The sequence below is a fragment of the Oryx dammah genome, unplaced genomic scaffold (genome assembly GCF_014754425.2).
Source record: "Oryx dammah isolate SB20612 unplaced genomic scaffold, SCBI_Odam_1.1 HiC_scaffold_9, whole genome shotgun sequence".
NCBI lineage: Eukaryota > Metazoa > Chordata > Mammalia > Artiodactyla > Bovidae > Oryx > Oryx dammah.
In genome coordinates, this window is record NW_024070193.1 from 44,097,487 (window position 1) to 44,116,289 (window position 18,803).

At 37.1% G+C, this 18,803-nt stretch overlaps 1 protein-coding gene across 1 annotated transcript in view; it reads right to left on the reverse strand.

Annotated features, from left to right (window-relative positions):
* The window catches only part of TOPAZ1 (testis and ovary specific PAZ domain containing 1), a 63,884-nt gene that overhangs the window by 4,813 nt on the left and 40,268 nt on the right, over positions 1–18,803 (reverse strand). The window contains 6 exon segments of the mRNA XM_040246003.1: positions 1,605–1,808; positions 3,494–3,658; positions 10,886–11,051; positions 14,155–14,255; positions 14,981–15,155; positions 16,291–16,357. Of these exon segments, the coding sequence (XP_040101937.1) occupies positions 1,605–1,808; positions 3,494–3,658; positions 10,886–11,051; positions 14,155–14,255; positions 14,981–15,155; positions 16,291–16,357 (878 nt within the window).

Sequence of the window (18,803 nt, forward strand, 5' to 3'; positions counted from 1 at the left end):
GTGTTTACATAAGAGGAAAAGTACTAATAAGAAAGGTACTGAATTGTACTCAGGCATTAATTGCTTTAACACATTGCTTAAAAAATGTCTTTAAAAATAAATTATTACCAGGGTTGAAAGAATCTGAGGGATGAGGGAGTGAATCAGTGCATATGGGGTTTCTTTTTCGTTTGATAAAAATGTTCTAAAATTGACTGTGGTGATGGTTGCACAATTCTGTATATACACTAAAATTACTGAATTATACATATTTAAATGGGTAAACTGTGTGGTATTTGAATTTTATCTTAATAAAGCTATTAATTAAAAATTTTAAATGGCTAAGTTTAGCTGTTTTAATACAAAATTTTATCTTCAGCTAAAAAACATAAAGATCATAGAAATCTCAGTTAAATGATTCCAAGTTAATTGTTTCTGTGGCACATATAAAGGCCTTCTGATGGCATTTTCCCCAAATCAGTTATTTGGAAAAAAATAATCCCATTAACATCAATTCTAAAAACTAAAATCAAGAAGTTATAGCAAATAGTAACTTATATACTTTGTGGTGTGATTTCTACCAGTCTGCAGAGAGAGTATGAGGAGTTGAAACATAACCACAAAATTGAAATAAGGTGTTAGGAACAAACAGTTCCACCCTGCCTCTGGATTTCTGATCATCCTTTAAAAAAAATTCAGTTTTCAAAACTTTTTATTGTAATTGGCAATAAGAAATACATTTTACATAATGACCTAGCACACATATAAGAATATCAAATAATTCATAATCTTATTATCTGCAATGCATACTAATATTTTCTTTCACATCTCATTGGGGAAATAAAAGTTACCACTTGCTAAACTGATCCCAGTTGGCAACATGAGAAACACTTCCAGTTCCAAGAGGTTTCTGTTGGCACCGATGGGGTGGCTGGGATGTTTGACACATACGGCACAATTGTGACAGAGTAGGTACTCAAATGTTTGTTATACAGATGGTAGTGGTAGAATTGGAAATTTATGACAAATCACTGCATGAGGCAGAAAATAATTCCTTTGTACATCACAGAATTGTTTTCTAATTAAAATACCTGCGAGGAGGTTGGGACTAGAGGACGTATTCCTTTTCTAGGCTTACTTGTTAGAAAAGAACAACTGTTAACAGATGAACAAAGTCCTATTACTGATAGCCATGTGAAAACCCATTACCTATCATGTTGCACAGTAATGACAGCCTCTGTACTTCCTGTGTGCCTGTTTTAAAATATTCTAACCAGAAAGGTCAGGGATAAATACACATTCCTGAAACTTCATTTTACCAAGTGTTTTACTCCTATATATTTATAAAATATGCCAAACTGGTTCAAATTCTGTCATTGATTTCCTTTTCATATCCTCCAGTGGACATGCCAATATGCAAAGAAATAAAAATATAGTAATTAGAAACAAGAGACATAACAGGTTTCAAAAGAGCACAAATCTGTGTAGACCACTGTTTTTAAACATGTATAAACCGATCTTTTTATATATTTAATGTCACACTGTGAATATTATACATAGATGTCAGGTTAGAAAATCAAATTCAAAACCAATATATCAAAATTAAAGTTTAAAATGTAACTTACTTTTGTAATGGGCTCTGGCTTTGAGCCATAAACAACTCCTTCCTAAAGAAGTAATTAATCTTCTAAGAAAGGAAAAATCAATAGGGATGCTCTTTGAAATCATGAATTCAGCTACAGAGGATGACATACCAAGGCTGTTGCTTTCTATACAGGCATCTAGAAGTTTATTAAAAAGTAGGCTATACTGTGAGACCTCCACAGTTTCTGAAAAAAAAAATTGATAAAATGAAACATCTACTTTCATCTCTCAAACTTCTCTTTTACTCCTTTCCCCTCTACGCTCCTTGGCCCATTCCTACCCACTGTAGGAGACACAGTCACCAAAATGCAATCATCTTATACACTAAGTTAACAAAAAAAAGCATCCAACGAAAGCAAAACGGTGTGTCCACTTTGTAATGGAGAATGTGAAAGGAATGTGGCCACAGAGGCTGTGTTAACATCCCTGCCCATGGTTTCCCAGGTGACTGCATCTGTACGGTTCTGTCTGCATTCTATCTATAGGGTGGACCTCAGACTTATATCTCCTGTTACTAAAAATAAAACAACCACTCAAAAATATCCACTCTCAAATTAAAAAACACCAAAACCGTCCTTTCTTAGGTATGTCTATTCCTTTCTGCCTTTCATTCAGAAGAAAGTGAAGTCACTTGGAAACTTCCAACTCTTTTATTTGCTATATTCAATTAGTTGGGTCTATGACCTAGACTCTAGGACTTTAATGGGTTTTCCTTGTGGCTCAGCTGGTCAAGAATCCGCCTGCAATGCAGGAGACCTGGGTTCTACCCCTGGGTTGGAAGATCCCCTGGAGAAGGGTAAGGCTACCCACTCCAGTATTCTAGCCTGGAGAATTCCATGGACTGTATAGTGCATGGGGTCGCAAACAGCTGGACACGACTGAGTGACTTTCACTTTCACGGTCTTTATCACTTTTGCATTTTTCAGTGGTCCAGGCCTTATCAGGAAATTTATCTTCTTACCTTATACCAGAGGAACTTTCCTAAAATACCAACTTCATTATGTCACTCTCTGACCCCAAAACTCAGGGGATCCCCAGCTACACATAGAAAAGTAAATTCTTTTAGCCTGCCATTCAGGGTCTTCCAAAACTTGGCACAACTATCTGATCTCACTGTTATTACTTTGTTTCATTATTAAGATAACTGTATATCAAAAGCTAGTTCTACATTGTACCAGAGATACTAAAATAAAGAAAACCTCATTGACTTTAAGAAGCTTACTATCTAGAGGGAGAAAAGGATAAGAATGCTAATGACAATACAGAATCTCAGTGGAGAACATGGGGAAATGGAGACTGACAAAGCACTGAGGGGAGGCCTTCAAGTCAACGTTTTCATTAAACATGAACCCATGCCCTGAACCCACTGACTGCTCAGCTCATTCCTGACCCAAAGCTTCTGCTGTTTCCCTTGACATGGACTCTCTCCTGCTACTGACCTATGACCTGAAAGCATTCAGTACTACCTGCCACTGCCCACGTGGGCATCTCTTTCTTTGAACTTGTCATCTGCTATATTTCCTCCATTTATTCCATGTTTTTCTATGTTACAATGGAGACTAATTTCCATCTTTGTTACGTGATTAATTTACTTGTTTGCTGATGACTTGCCAGAGGAAGGAAAAGGGGAATGATGAAATGCTGCTTTCAGGAACTGCTGACAGACAACCCAAAGATAAGCATTTCTGCCTTTTTTTTTTTAAACCATCAGGAAAGCATATTCAATTTGCAGAGAACACATTTTACAAAAACAAATATCATTAAAAATATATACTGGAATATAAAATTCAACCAAGACAGGTGGAGAACTGTTTCTTATTAAATACCAGATGGGCCAGAGATAATTAAGCTAGACTTTGACAAAACATACCTTGAGAATTTTGAAAACCTGGTAGATTTTGCAAAACTTCAAATGTCTGTCTGTAAAGACTCTTCGCTAAGATTTCATGTGCGATTGTACAGAGCAGATTATGCCGATTGAGCACATCCAGTCGATCGCAAGGCCACACTGGTGTATTAATGATCCACTCAGACTCTTACAAGAAGGAAAAGTACAAGTACTTTACACCATGAAAATTACTTAACAGTATAATCACAACTAATGTTTTTAAGTATCTTTTGGAGAAAGTGGCAAAACTTAAATATGCATACTCAGAAAGATAACCACAGCTCAGATTTATTAGAAACAATGTATATAGTGATGATTAGCATCCTAAGAAGATGCAAACTAATGACCACTGTTATTTTAATCTTTTTACTAATTCATTTGTCTAAATGTACTAATCAGTTATTGATTCTAAAGTTAATGATTACTTTAATATAATGTTTAAGATTATAATGTGTATATGTTACACTGTAAAATATTATTTGTGTGGACAAACTGAACAATTTTACAGTAAAGAATATATAATTTAATTAGTTTTGGTATTCTTGGGGAACAGCTTTGCCCCACAATATCTGCCTATTTAAAATTTTAAAAATAAAATATTTGCTATGTACAAGTTAACATCTAACATATATAAATAATAAAAGCATAATAATAAAAAGAACACTTAGGTAACCGACACAGCTTAAAAAAAAAGAGAGAATATTACCTATACTGAAGTTCCTTAATTTCTGCCAATTTTCACATTGAGAAAAACAATGGCAGACTGTAGTACAGAACACCAAGGTGCTAACATGGTAGAAATGTCAGTATTTTCCTGTTTACCTATTTCCCTCAATCATTATGCACGTGATGGGACACATAAGGAAATGCTGTTATGTCACAGTCAAATCGCATTTCTGCATTATTTTTCAACTGGACTAAGAGCAGGAGTTATGCTTTTGCGCCCTTTCCAGCATGGTAAATACAGAAAGTATTACAGGAAGATTTGGTAATTCAAGTACGTAATGCCGAAATGAAGCCTTAAGTATGGAGAAGAGAACTTTAAAACAGGAGCTGGTTTTAAAATTACTAGAGCCCACTTGACTGGCAGACTTGATTTAGACTACCTACGAGGCAACATTTTACAAATATTCAGTTCAGTTCAGTTCAGTTCAGTCACTCAGTCGTGTCTGACTCTTTGAGATCCCATGAATCACAGCATGCCAGGCCTCCCTGTCCATCACCAACTCCTAGAGTTTACCCAAACTCATATCCATCAAATTGGTGATGCCATCCAGGCATCTCATCCTCTGTCATCCCCTTCTCCTCCTGCCCCCAATCCCTCCCAGCATCAGGGTCTTTTCCAATGAGTCAACTCTTCACATGAGGTGGCCAAAATATTGGAGTTTCAGCTTCAGCATCAGTCCTTCCAATGAACACCCAGGACTGATCTCCTTTAGGATGGACTGGTTGGATCTCCTTGCAGTCCAAGGGACTCTCAAGAGTCTTCTCCAACACCACAGTTCAAAAGCATCAATTCTTCGGCGCTCAGCTTTCTTCACAGTCCAACTTTCACATCCATACATGACCACTGGAAAAATCATAGCTTTGACTAGACGGACCTTTGTTGGCAAAGTAATGTTTCTGCTTTTGAATATGCTGTCTAGGTTGCTCATAACCTTCCTTCCAAGGAGTAGGCAAATATTAGTGCTCTACAATTATTAACTCATTTACACAGATACCTTCATTAACCTACTTGTAAAGTGATTAAATCAATAATGAAGAGAAATACTGAAGAGACTAAGAACATGAACTAGTAATTCACAAAAGAGTTAAGTACAAATGGAAACAAAAATAGTTAAATTCTGTAATAAGCAATTAAATGACAAATAAAACAGTGAATATCACTTTTATCCTATCAAACTAGCAGCAAGATAGGAAAAATAATAATATTCAAAGGTGGCAAGGTTGTTTCATAACTTCAAACACTGGTAAGATGACTATAATTAGCAAATTTCTAAAGGTGTAGAGTGCTTCTGAATTCTACTCGCATATTTAAAACCTAGAATGGAATATTCAGAACAGCCAGATTAGGGCTTACCTAAACTAACATGCACCAGTTTGGCAGATAACTAAAAACCATGAAATTGGGCAGTAACATCCGTATTGTCAATGTACACCCACGGCCCTAACAGGACAGGATGTATAGATGGTACCTATGCAATAGTTCTCTAAGGATTTTCTCACAAAGGGAAGCTTTCTAATAAACTCAAAATAATGTGCTGCAAATCTGAATGGTATCAAGGGCAAATATGCCAACATTTACCAAAAAGCTTTAAACTGCCCTTACCTTTGCCCAGCAATTCCATCAGAATTTATCTTAAGGGCATAATAAAGATTTAGCAGGGATGTTTAGAAGGATTACTGTTTATCATAGCAGTTTAAAAACCAGCTAGTTCAAGAAAAGTGGATGCATGGACATATCAAAGAAAAAATGTCCAAGGAAAGACTTCTGCCTAAACAAAATGCAAGGTATAAAAGAGTCTGTATAGCAACACTATGGTGTTATTTATAATATTGGATGGGTGGCTAAATAAGAATTTTTTTTATCATCAGTTTTGCTTCAGTTCAGTTCAGTCGCTCAGTCGTGTCTGACTCTTTGTGACCCCATGAATCGCAGCACGCCAGGCCTCCCTGTCCATCACCAACTCCCGGAGTTCACTCAGACTCACGTCCATCAAGTCAGTGATGCCATCCAGCCATCTCATCCTCTGTCGTCCCCTTCTCCTCCTGCCCCCAATCCCTCCCAGCATCAGAGTTTTTCCAATGAGTCAACTCTTCGCATGAGGTGGCCAAAGTACTGGAGTTTCAGCTTTAGCATCATTCCTTCCAAAGAAATCCCAGGGTTGATCTCCTTCAGAATGGACTGGTTGGATCTCCCTGCAGTCCAAGGGACTCTCAAGAGTCTTCTCCAACACCACAGTTCAAAAGCATCAATTCTTCGGCACTCAGCCTTCTTCACAGTCCAACTCACATCCATACATGACCACAGGAAAAACCATAGCCTTGACTACATGGACCTTAGTTGGCAAAGTAATGTCTCTGCTTTTGAATATGCTATCTAGGTTGGTCATAACTTTTTTTCCAAGGAGTAAGCGTCTTTTAATTTCATGGCTGCAATCACCATCTGCAGTGATTTTGGAGCCCAAAAAAATAAAGTCTGACACTGTTTCCACTGTTTCTCCATCTATTTCCCATGATGTGATGGGATTGGATGCCATGATCTTCATTTTCTGAATGTTGAGCTTTAAGCCAACTTTTTCACTCTCCACTTTCACTTTTTTTTTTGAACTTCCTGATGTTCAAGTTGGTTTTAGAAAAGGCAGAGGAACCAGGGATCAAATTGCCAACATCCACTGGATCATGGAAAAAGCAAGAGAGTTCCAGAAAAACATCCATTTCTGCTTTATTGACTATGCCAAAGCCTTTGACTGTGTGGATCACAATAAACTGTGGAAAATTCTGAAAGAGATGGGAATACCAGACCACCTGACCTGCCTCTTGAGAAATCTGTATGCAGGTCAGGAAGCAACAGTTAGAACTGGACATGGAACAACAGACTGGTTCCAAATAGGAAAAGGAGTACGTCAAGGCTGTATATTGTCACCCTCCTTATTTAACTTCTATGCAGAATACATCATGAGAAATGCTGGACTGGAAGAAACACAAGCTGGAATCAAGATTGCTGGGAGAAATATCAATAACCTCAGATACACAGTTTTGCTTATCCATCCCTTATTATTTCTCTATAATGACTAAGTATTACTTCAGTTCAGTTCCGTTCAGTTGCTCAGTTGTGTCCGACTCTTTAAGACCCCATGAATCGCAGCATGCCAGGCCTCCCTGTCCGTCACCAACTCATATAAAGGCAATAAAAGAAAGAAAAAGTGAAAGTGAAGTCGCTCAGTTGTGTCCGACTGTTTGCGACCCCATGGACTGTAGCCTACCAGGTCCTCAGTCCATGGAATTCTCCAGGCAAGACTACTGGAGTGGGTTGCCACTTCGTTCTCCAGGGGATCTTCCCAAACCAGGGATCGAACCCGGGTCTCCCGCACCGCAGGCAGACGCTTTACTGTCTGAGCCACCAGGGAAGCCCAATAAAGGCAATAAAAGTTACTTTAAAGTTTAAGAGCAGTTTCTCAACAAATAGCATAACTTTTTTTAAAACAAAAATTTGTATTCTACAATGTTAAAAGATACTTATTCTTCAGCCTCCAAACCTTGATTATAAAATTGTGGTTTTAAGGGTTTTTTTCCCCTTTTTTTAAACGCTGGTAAGGGTATAAGGTAACGTAGGAATTTGTCGCTCATTTGCCAGGAAACAAGATGCTGAGCAAGAGTTTAAAATGTGAGAGTGAAAACATAAAAAGTCAAAACGATGGAGTAATTCTCACCAAAAAGTCTGCTGCACAATAAATAAAAATGTGTAGAATATTCAACAGTTCTCAAATGAAGTGTATGTAAACCCCTTCTTTAAAAAGTTTAGTAGGTAATAATTGCACGTTTTTAAAAGAGAAAAATATGTAAGCTAATCTGCCTCTCATCCCTATCCTCCAAACACTCAATTCTTCTTCCCAGAAGGAACCACCATCAATAGTTTCTTATGCATCCTTCTGCAACTATTTTAAGGGTATAAAGCAAATATGTTTGTATCCATTAAAAAATTTTTTTTACACAAATGGTAGCATACTGTGTACACCATTCAGGACATTCCTTTTTTTATTTGGTAATAAATCCTGGAGATCATTCTAGTGAGTATCTGTGGCTCCAACTCATTCTACTCCACCATATGGCTGTTACACAGCCTCACTAACTGTTACATCCTTAATGGACACGTAAGTTATCTAGAATTCTTTGCTATCATTGTTGATGGTAAAAAAAAAGGAGATTTCATATAACTTACAGTGCATACCTTCAAATACAGAAATAAATGTGTTTGTAGGACAAATTCCTAGAAATGGAGTTAATAAAGGAAATATGCATTACTAAATTTTGACAGATATTTTGTCAAAACGCCCCTAAAGACAATCTGTGTGAAGGTTCATTCCTTTATACCCTCACAAAAAGCATGTCATTAAACTTTAATCTTTGCTGGTCTGACAGGTGCTTAGGATTTTAGTATTTATTTCTCAGTTATTACAAGCGAGATCAAGCCACTTGTATTTCCTTTCTTGACAATGGCCTGTGCACTGCAGAACCCCTTGAAGAACAAAAAAGTTCTGGTGACAACTTAACATACTTCTGTGGATCCTTTTTTAGAAGAAATAAAATTTTACTTATGAAAAATGACTTTCAATTGAAAAGGTCACTGCAAAAGAAAATCTTGTGTTGATAACTGACAGAATTAAAAAGATAATCTCAAAACTGAAACATCAAAATTGTAAAAATTCTAAATCTGCCCCCCACAAACACTCCAGTTAGAGAAAGAGTGGTTTTGCCAGCAACTTTTAGGCAGATGATCACTTATACCCATTTTTACCAACTATTTTACCCTTCCCATTTTCTTACCACATTTTTTCTTTCTCATGGAGCTTGTGAACTCTGGCTTGCATTTTGCTACTTCCTCTTTTTATAAACATTCTATTTTGTATTTGTATATTTGTATTTTGTGTTGTACCTTTCTATTTTTGTTAATCTTTCTCCCAGGAAACTTCACTGGCTACATTTGTTAAGTTGAAGAAAACCTTTTCCAACAAGCTTTTGATCACAAAGTCTAATCACAACCTCTATATTCCACAAAATCTCAGCATTCGATCAATGCAGGTGTTTTATATATAGATAAATATGTACATATGCTAGTTTTGTGTGTAAGTGCAAAAGCTTTCAATTTTATTTACTTATGGATTTTATTCTGTCTTCTACCTAAACTCTGAGATTCTTGAGGTTTCTTCATTCTTTTTTTTTAAAACAAGAGGGTTTATTTCTCTCTCGTGTATAAGAAGTCCAAAAGCTGGCACCAGCTCTGGTGTGCACAGCACTGAGTGGTTCATCAAGGACTTCATCTGCTTCATCTCATTAGATCCTTGTAAAAACGCTTGCTTGTGACACTCATCCCAGGTGCTCTTCCTTCTAAAGCACCAGCTTCTTTGTAGTAACTGTTTCCATTCTATGTTGCTGTTCCTGGTCACCAAACGGGCTTCTCTCCCCTCATACCGTACCTTTTCTTAACGATCCAGACCCTTATCGGCTTCATTTACATATATAGCAACTCTGAACATTGGGGAAAATACATCACAGACACAGGGTTAATATCCATAATACATGGAAGGTCCTGGGAACAAGAGCCAGGGATATCACTCTGGGACCCAGTGGGCTGCGATGAACTGGAAATTACCCCCAGTTGTCAGTCATCTTGTTATAGACTTGGAATGGTGGCTTCCACGTTCCTGGGCCAAGAGTAGCCATGCGTGGCAGTCATGGGTCCTTGTCATCACTCACTGGTCCTATGTTGCCACTGAATCACACACCAGCTGCTCTCACTTTCCTTCATGTGGTCGCTCGCTCAGTTGCTCAGTCTTGTCTGACTCTTTGCGACCCCATGGACTGTGTAGCCCACCAGGCTCCTCTGTCCATGGAATTTTCCAGGCAAGAATACTAGAGTGGGTTGTTATTTCCTTCTCCATCTTCATTCTTATTTATCCCATTTTATCAAATAAAATCTGCATGATGGTCTAAGTAGCCAAAGCTATATTAGATGCTGTGCTACTACTTTGCTCTCTAAATTATATTTACCTCATGCCCAACTGACCTTAGTTGCTTCTGCTGGCTTAACTGCATTGTAATTTCTGTTAGATGAATTGACTTACTAGGGAAAACAAGCTTTAATGTCTTGGTTTGGAGCCAGCTTGTCGGCACATGCAAAGATAGGGTTTATACGGATTGCAATCAGGATTTCCCTGTCTCAGCAGCTGAAGCTTGGGCTCTGAAGCTGGGCTGTCTGGGATTAAATCTGGCCTCCACATCTTACTTGTTATGTCATTTTGGGCAAGCTGCTTATTGTTTCCAACAAGATTTTCTTATCAGTAACATGGGGATTGTAATAATTTCAAACTCATAGGGTTTCCATGAAGATTAACTGAGATAATCAGGTAAAGCATTTCTATGGTGCTGAGGTCAAAGTAACAACTAACTTTTCAACAAAGGTTCATACAGTTTCTCTTTAAAGCTAGGTTAACATTCTTTCATTTTACACAACAACCTTTCCTACCCACATGAACACTACAGGCTTAGGCCAAATTATCACCCACCATTTAATATCAACTTGACGTAATTACAAATCCAAGAATTTATAATAAGCTTACAAAATATTTCCTGCTGGTATGTATCAGAACTTACCCCTTAATACCCAAATGGCACCATCTAGGCTTCCACTTTTTAGAAAAATTTCTGCTGCAATATTCACAATTTGACATCTTGGTGCTAACTTCTCAGGCCCTATAAGTCCTTTTAAACTTGTAAAATGTATTTTTAATTCATATAGTTTATCTAAGACCTTCCTTCCCTAGAGTAAAAAAAAAAAAAAAAAAAGAACACTGATTGTCAATCATTTAGAATATTATAGAGATACAAAAAGTCACTGAAGATTATATAGAAGGTAATTATGCAATTTGAATCATTCAAGACTGATGGCTATCAAACTGCTTCAAGACGCTCTCTTAAGCCCTTTCCAGCTCAGCCATGAAAACGGAAAGGGAAGGGGAGCAAGCAGGACTTTGCCTCATTAACCACTGGGCCTCTTTTCAGTAGATCTCCCTTCATCTGTTTTAGTCAGTGAGTTTCCTTTCTAAAGACCTCATTTGGCAAAAAGATTTCATGCCTTAAAGTGGAAAACTACCCATTATATGTTCTTGCTCTTCTTATGTTGATCACCCTGAGACCCAGGAGGGAAAGTCAATGAAAAGAAGATAATCTAATATAAAATTGAGATAAAGAATGATAGTGGGAAAAAAAGGGGATAAAATTGTTGGCTGAAAATTGTTTTCTGAGTCAATAGGCTAATAGTTTCACATAGTCTACATAAAGACTGTCTCTAGGGTAGACATTAGAATTTGGCCATGTGTTATTATTTCTATTAGGGTCAGCAAAATTTTTCTATAAAAAGCCAGATAGTAAATGCTTTGGGCTTTGCAAGTCACATTTGGTCAGTTGCATATTCTTTTTGGTTGTTTTTAAATTTCTAAGTCTTTAAAAATGTAAGAAACATTCTTAGTTCATGAGTAGCGACTTCACTTTGACTTTTCACTTTCATGCCTTGGAGAAGGAAATGGCAACCCACTCCAGTATTCTTGCCTAGAGAATCCCAGGGACGGGGGAGCCTGGTGGGCTGCCGTGTATGGGGTCACACAGAGTCAGACACGACTGAAGCGACTTAGCAGCAGCAGCAGCAGCAGTATAAAAATAGGCTGTGGGCCAGATCTGGCTTTTAGTTTACAGACTCTTGTTTCATATTATATTATACACTATTTTCAGTCAGATCCATATTATGATGTCAAAGCACTTTCAATCTGACTGCATTAAATGAGTGCATTTTTCAAGGGATACCTTAAGTTTAATTCCAACTTTTATGTTCATAAAGGAAGCTTTATTAAAAATTTTCATTTACATTTCATTAAAAATTCAGCTAAGTAAGATAACAAATAAAATATTCATTCTGAATAAGATAGTGAACATTTAAAATTAAAATACAGGCACAAATTCACCAACCGCTTATATCTTAAATAAAAACAACCAGATAAAATTAAAATATACTCTGAAATTAAAGCAAGATCAGTCTGAGTTTTAAAAAGAACTTTCCTACTAGGTAGTCCTCAAATTCTCAAGCATTAAATACCCAAGATATTAATGCTATGATAGACCTTAAGCTAGATTGTGAGAAGGGGGACAAAGTACATTTTGTCCAGTCCAAGTCTATCAGATAATAAGTGCTCTTGAAGAGCTTGGAAACTGGAGATCTTCTGTACAATGATTATTTTAAAATGTTTTTCTTTAAAAAAATTTTGAATTTTGTATGTGTATATGAGTGACCATGTACACATTTAATGTCCTTAAATATTATTTCAATTGTGAAACAACCTCTTTAAAAAAAAGAAGGAAGCAGGGAGGGAGATAGGAGGGAGGTTCAAAAGGGAGGGGATATATGTATACCTATGGCTGATTCATGTTGAGGTTTGACAGAACACAACAAAATTCTGTAAAGCAATTATCCTTCAATAAAAAAAATAAATAAAAAAGAAAAGAAATGGAAAAACTAGAGAACTGAGAGGGAGGAAACCACCTGCATTTGACTACATAGAAATAAACCAGTGTAAGAAGTTTTTAAAAAAAGAAGGAAGGAATAAAAGTTATGTTTTAATAATTGATTCAATACAACCTCACTCTCAACTATCCTACTCTCCATATCTCAGCACTTCTCTCCCTACTTTGGATTTTCCTGTCCTTTACTTCACTTTATTGAATCTATCACTCTACCCGCACCTCAGGGAAGTATACCTTAGGTAGTACAATGTGGTCTAGAGTTGCTATACTGCTTCTATGATGAGCTAAATCTCAAAGGTATACATGAAGATACCAACAGTGTTCCAGGGAATCCTAGGAAGTAATTTTAAAGTAGTTCTACTTATTGTATCTTGGGCTCATCTTAAGAGAGGTCTTCAAAAACTGTAATACTACCAATACTCAGGAGTTGGCAAAATATACTGAACTGACAGGTGCTTCAAGTAAAAATGATATTTAGCACAGCTTCTTAAGTATTCCCTATACTGAGACCCTTCACGTAGTCAGCCTCACGCCACCTCCTTTCCACATGTTCCTAATATACCACCTAGGTGAAGTGAAGTGAAAGTCGCTCAGTTGTGTCTGACTCTTTGCGACCCCATGAACTATACAGTCCATAGAATTCTCCAGGCCAGAATACTGGAGTGGGTAGCCTTTCCCTTCTCCAGGGGATCTTCCCAACCCAGGGATTGAACCCAGGTCTCCCGCATTGCAGGTGGACTCTTTACCAGCTGAGCCACAGGGAAGCCCAAGAATACTGGAGAGGGTAACCTATCCCTTCTCCAGGGGATCTTCCCGACCCAGGAATCGAACTGGGGTCTCCTGTATTGCAGGCGGACTCTTTACCAACTGCTGCTGCTGCTGCTGCTGCTGCTGCTGCTGCTAAGTCACTTCAGTCATGTCCGACTCTGTGTGACCCCACAGACGGCAGCCCACCAGGCTCCTCTGTCCCCGGGATTCTCCAGGCAAGAACCTGGAGTAGGTTGCCATTTCCTTATCCAATGCATGCAAGTGAAAAGTGAAAGTGAAGTCCGACAGTCGGGTCCGACTCTTTGCGACTCCATGGACTGCAGCCTACCAGGGTCCTCCGTCCACGGGATTTTCCAGGAAAGAGTACTGGAGTGGGGTGCCATCGCCTTCTCCGCTTTACCAACTGAGCTATCAGGAAAACCCAAAATACCATCTAGTAATTCATTTACTGTCTGAGGCTCAATTTGCCCCCTGTAGTGATAATCAGCAAAATTTTAACTTTCAGGGTTAACGTATATTCTATACAAAAATGTAAAACGAACACTCTACAGACAAGCCCAAACAAAAATTTAGTGAAGTACCTTGGACCACTGCGACAGCTTGTGATAGAAGTACATAGCACTGATTCCGATTCTTCCCAGCAAAGTTTTATCTACTTCACTATTCTGCAGATCTTTGCTAACTGAAACACAAAGTAGATACACAGAAGAAAATGAAATAGTCACTTTGAATGATGGAAAAGGCAAATTTAATATGGAATTAGTGATACTACCACAAAGACCAGGTGTCGGCAAACTACAGCCCATAGGCCGAATCTGGCCCACGGCCCGTTTCTGTATAGCGTGTGAGCTTCTAAGAACGGTTCTTATTTTTAAAGGGTTATTTGAAAAGAAAACTATGTGACACAGATCATATGCTGTGTGTGCAACACCTAAAATATTTACTATCTGCTCCTTTACAGAGTTTGCCAACCCTGATAGAGAATACAGCAGTGAAGGGCTCACACACACACACACATGCACACACAGAAAGGTCTCAAAAACACATGAATTTTATTGACTTGCAACAGTGAAGATAGTAACAGTGATCCCAAAATTCAGATTCTCCACTATAGTTTGCTAGCAATAGTTTTACCAATCTGAATGAAATGAAAAATAAGAACAAGAAACATCTGATATACTGACCTTTTATCACTTTTTTATCATTATAATCTAAATTAATAATACATGGAAAAATTTATAAAGAAGAAATAGTATCTAAAACCTGCAGTATTAATTTATCTTCAATATGGAGACTATTAGGAGCTTTATATGTTTTGAACACTATCCCAGTTAATCTACCAATCAGTAAGAAAGAACACTGTATCACCCTAATATGCAGTACTCTGACCAAAACAGCAACATTTACCTGTTTCAGCAAATTCACAAAATGGAACACCTGGTTGCTCTTCTTTACAGTCTTTTGTTAGTACTTCAGCAATATAAGCACAAAACCTCTGGAAATCTGCAAATTTTTCACAGCTCATTTTTATGTTAAGGTATACATTTCCCAATTTGGTCCAGTTACCTTTTTCTTTACAATGCTATGAGAATTATTAAAAACAAAACAAAAAATGTAAGCTGTTATTTATGCAAACATATTATGGGGTAGGCACATGTAGGCATTATAGAAATTAATAAGATGTGATCTCTGCAAATCTTATATAAGCTTCCTGGCAAGTGTTATAACAGCAGTAACATGTTACTGTACAATTTGCTTTTCTGACCATGGCAAAGCCTATATAAGTTCCAGATGTCAACGTACACTTAATTATTTAGTTCCTAATGTCCTTAATGACATCATCCCCAAACCTGGAATACACAGTGGAGATAGATTTTCGGAGACGAGACTAGCAGCACGATTTGAGCTGCCTCCACAGTAATACATTATTTTATTACTGTCAGAGGTTGCATTTTACGATTATTTGGCCATTTGTGATTTGGGGCCCACACACAATTTTGGACATTATATTTCTTCTACAAAAGGACCTACAAAGTAAATTTCAGTAAACTTACTATCTTTCTATTATTTTCTACTCTAAAGTAAAAGTTTTCTATACCAACAAAATATACTGTTTGAAGGACATAAATATTAATTTAGACTAGATCAACAATTATTAGAATGAGTATAAAAATGATCTCAAATTAAAAAGTCAAGTCATCCTGAAAGTCCTCTATTTCTTGTTCAGACTTTAGATGCTTGGAGAGCACACAGTGACCGTGGCTTTACCCTGTCAGGTCACATACTGCCCATTTACTATGATCTCCCATGGATCATGAAAAGAAAGCCAACTCACTCATGCACTGAGGGAGTCCACCTAGTTGTAAGAATTAAAAGCCAAGCTATAGATTACTATAGCTCACCATACGTTAATTTTAAACTGAACAACTATGTCTAGAATGATTTTTAGAATAGTTCAAACTCTAGAAATTATGTTTGCAGTTGAAAGCATTAACTTGTAAAAAATTAAACTTCTTTTCCTTCTCTTCTCTGTGAAACAGCTGCATTTGTAAACCTTTTTCTAAAATTGGGTTACTATTCAAAGTTTCTTTGTTGTTACTGGTTTTCAGAGTTCCCAGCTATGTATTTAAAAGATAAGCATCATGGCAACTCACTCCAGTATTCTTGCCGCCAACCACGCCCAAAAAACATAAATAAATAAAGAATAAGCATCATACCTCTATTTCTTTCAAGGCTGCCTCCAAGTCACATTTCCAGTTCTTTTTAAACTGCCTCATGTGTAACCTTGAACAACAGAAAAGGGTTAATTACGTTCACTCCCCCAAACTCAATATTGCTCCTAATTCATTAACTTATACCTAAAAGACTGGAGAAAGAGAGAGTAATATGCTATAAAAATTCTTTAGTGCTGAATAAAATGGTAATTGCACAGTTACCTTACTTAAACTATTTCCTCCTGAACCACAGGCAATGAGAAGGAAAAACAATTTCATATGAAACCATACTTTCATCCCAACTTGAAGACAGAGAATGTCAAAGCTTCAAAATAATTGTGAATACAAAAAGGAAAAAAAAAAAACAACAACAACGCAAAACAAATCCTAGCACTTGCTCTCTGCTGCTCTTACTCCACCCTCATTGCTCCAGGACATGAGGCAAGCAAACACTAACCACAACAAACCAAAGCAAGCGAACAAAAAGTATCTGTAGGGGAGAACCACAGAAGGAAACTAGCAGAAAGACCTACAGTGACTAAAAATTACCATTACAAAGTCCATACAAAATTTGAAAGTGCTAAGTAAAAAAAGTGGGTAGATGAGAACATAAACCACACAGCGGGAATTTAGAAGTTTGTATGATCTGAACAAATGTGAAATGCATGGATAGCTTCAGGGACAGGAAAAAAAAATGAAAGAAGTATGCTTTGGCAACTGGGAAGAGGAGAAGAAAAGGTGCAAAGAGCAGGGTGCCAATAAACTAATAATACTGTAGAAGAGCTGACTAGGGGGTCAATTTTGGTAATTAGTCCCAATGTTTCATAAATTATTCCAGAGCATTAAAAAGGAAGGACAAGTCCCTAATTTTTATCCATTCTGCTGATGGTCACTCAGGTTGTTTCCACTGTCTTGGCTATTATAAACGGTGTTACTATGAACACTGTGGTGCACATGTCTTTTCAAATTAGAGGTTTCATCTCTTTTGGATTAATGCCCAGGGATGGGACTGCTGGATCATATGGCAACTCTATTTTTGGCTTCTTAAGGAATCTCTATACTGTACTCCACAGTGGCTGCAACAATTTCCATCCTCTCCAACAGCGTAGGGGGGCACCCTGCCCTTCACACCCTCTCTAGCATTTATTGTTGGTAGACTTTCTGATGATGGCCATTGCGACTGGTGTGAGGTGGTACTTCACTGCAGATTTGCATTTCTCTGATAATCAGCAATGTCGGACATCTTTTCATGTGGGCCATCTATACGTCTTCTTTGGAGAAATGGCTAATTAGGTCTTCTGTCATTTATTGACAGTGTGGGGGGTTTTTGGTGTTTTTTTGATATTAAGTTGTATGACCTGTTTATATATTTTGGAAATTAAGCTCTTGTTGGAGGCCTCATTCTACAAATATTTTCCCCCAGTCTGTAAGTTGTCTTTCATTTTGTTCATGGTTTCCTTTGTTGTACAAAAGTTTTTAAGTTTGATTAGGTCTCATTTGTTTATTTTTGCTTTTATTTCTTTTGCCTTGGGAGATTGGTCTAAGAAAATATTGCTACATTTTACGTCAGAAAATGTTTTGCCTATGTTCTCCTCCAGGATTTTTACAGTGTCATGTCTTATATTTAGGTCTTTGAATCATTTTGAGTTTGTTTTTGTACATTTTGTGAGGTAATGTTCTAACTTCACTGATTTACATGAAGCTGTCCAACTTTCCCAATACCACATGCTGAAGAGACTGTCTTTTCTCCATTGAATATTCTTGACTCCTTTGCTGAAGATTCTTTTGTGATTCTATATAAATAATTTTAGGATTATTTGTTCTAGTTCTGTGAAAAGTGTCATGGTTAATTTGATTGGGAATGCATTAAATCTAGATTGCTTTGGGTAGTATGGCTATTTTAACTATTAATTCCAATAATATTAATTCCAATCCAAGATTAGTAGCATTGTTTTAAAATGCAAAATATTGGGGACAACTTAAATACCCACACATTGACTGAATAACCTGAAGTACATTCAAACAATGGAGTACTTTGCCTTTATTAAAAAACGACAAATTTCTCTCCAAACTGATTTAAACTGATCTCCAGGATATACTGTTTGAGTGAAAAAAGCAAATTTGAAATTCATTATATGCTACACTGTGTGTAACAAAGAAGGTGGTATAAGAAAATATATAAATATCTGCTCATTATAAGAGGATAACTCCCAAAACTGAAAGATTGGTTACCTCTAGTATGTAGGTGGAAAAGGGGTGAAAAGGAGGAGGAAACAGAAATGGTAGAGTAGGAGTAAGGGGCAGCAACATTTCTCATTGTATCTGTTTATACTGATGGTTACAACCAACAGTAGTATTTCACATACTTTCCCAAATCAAACAGACTACGATGTGGGATAACTAAAAATATAATACAAACAGTAACAGATAAATCTAAATGCTCTATAAATGAATAATCACACTGAATGGGTATTGGGGAAAAAAGGGAACTAATAAAACGGCACTAGAGCAAATTC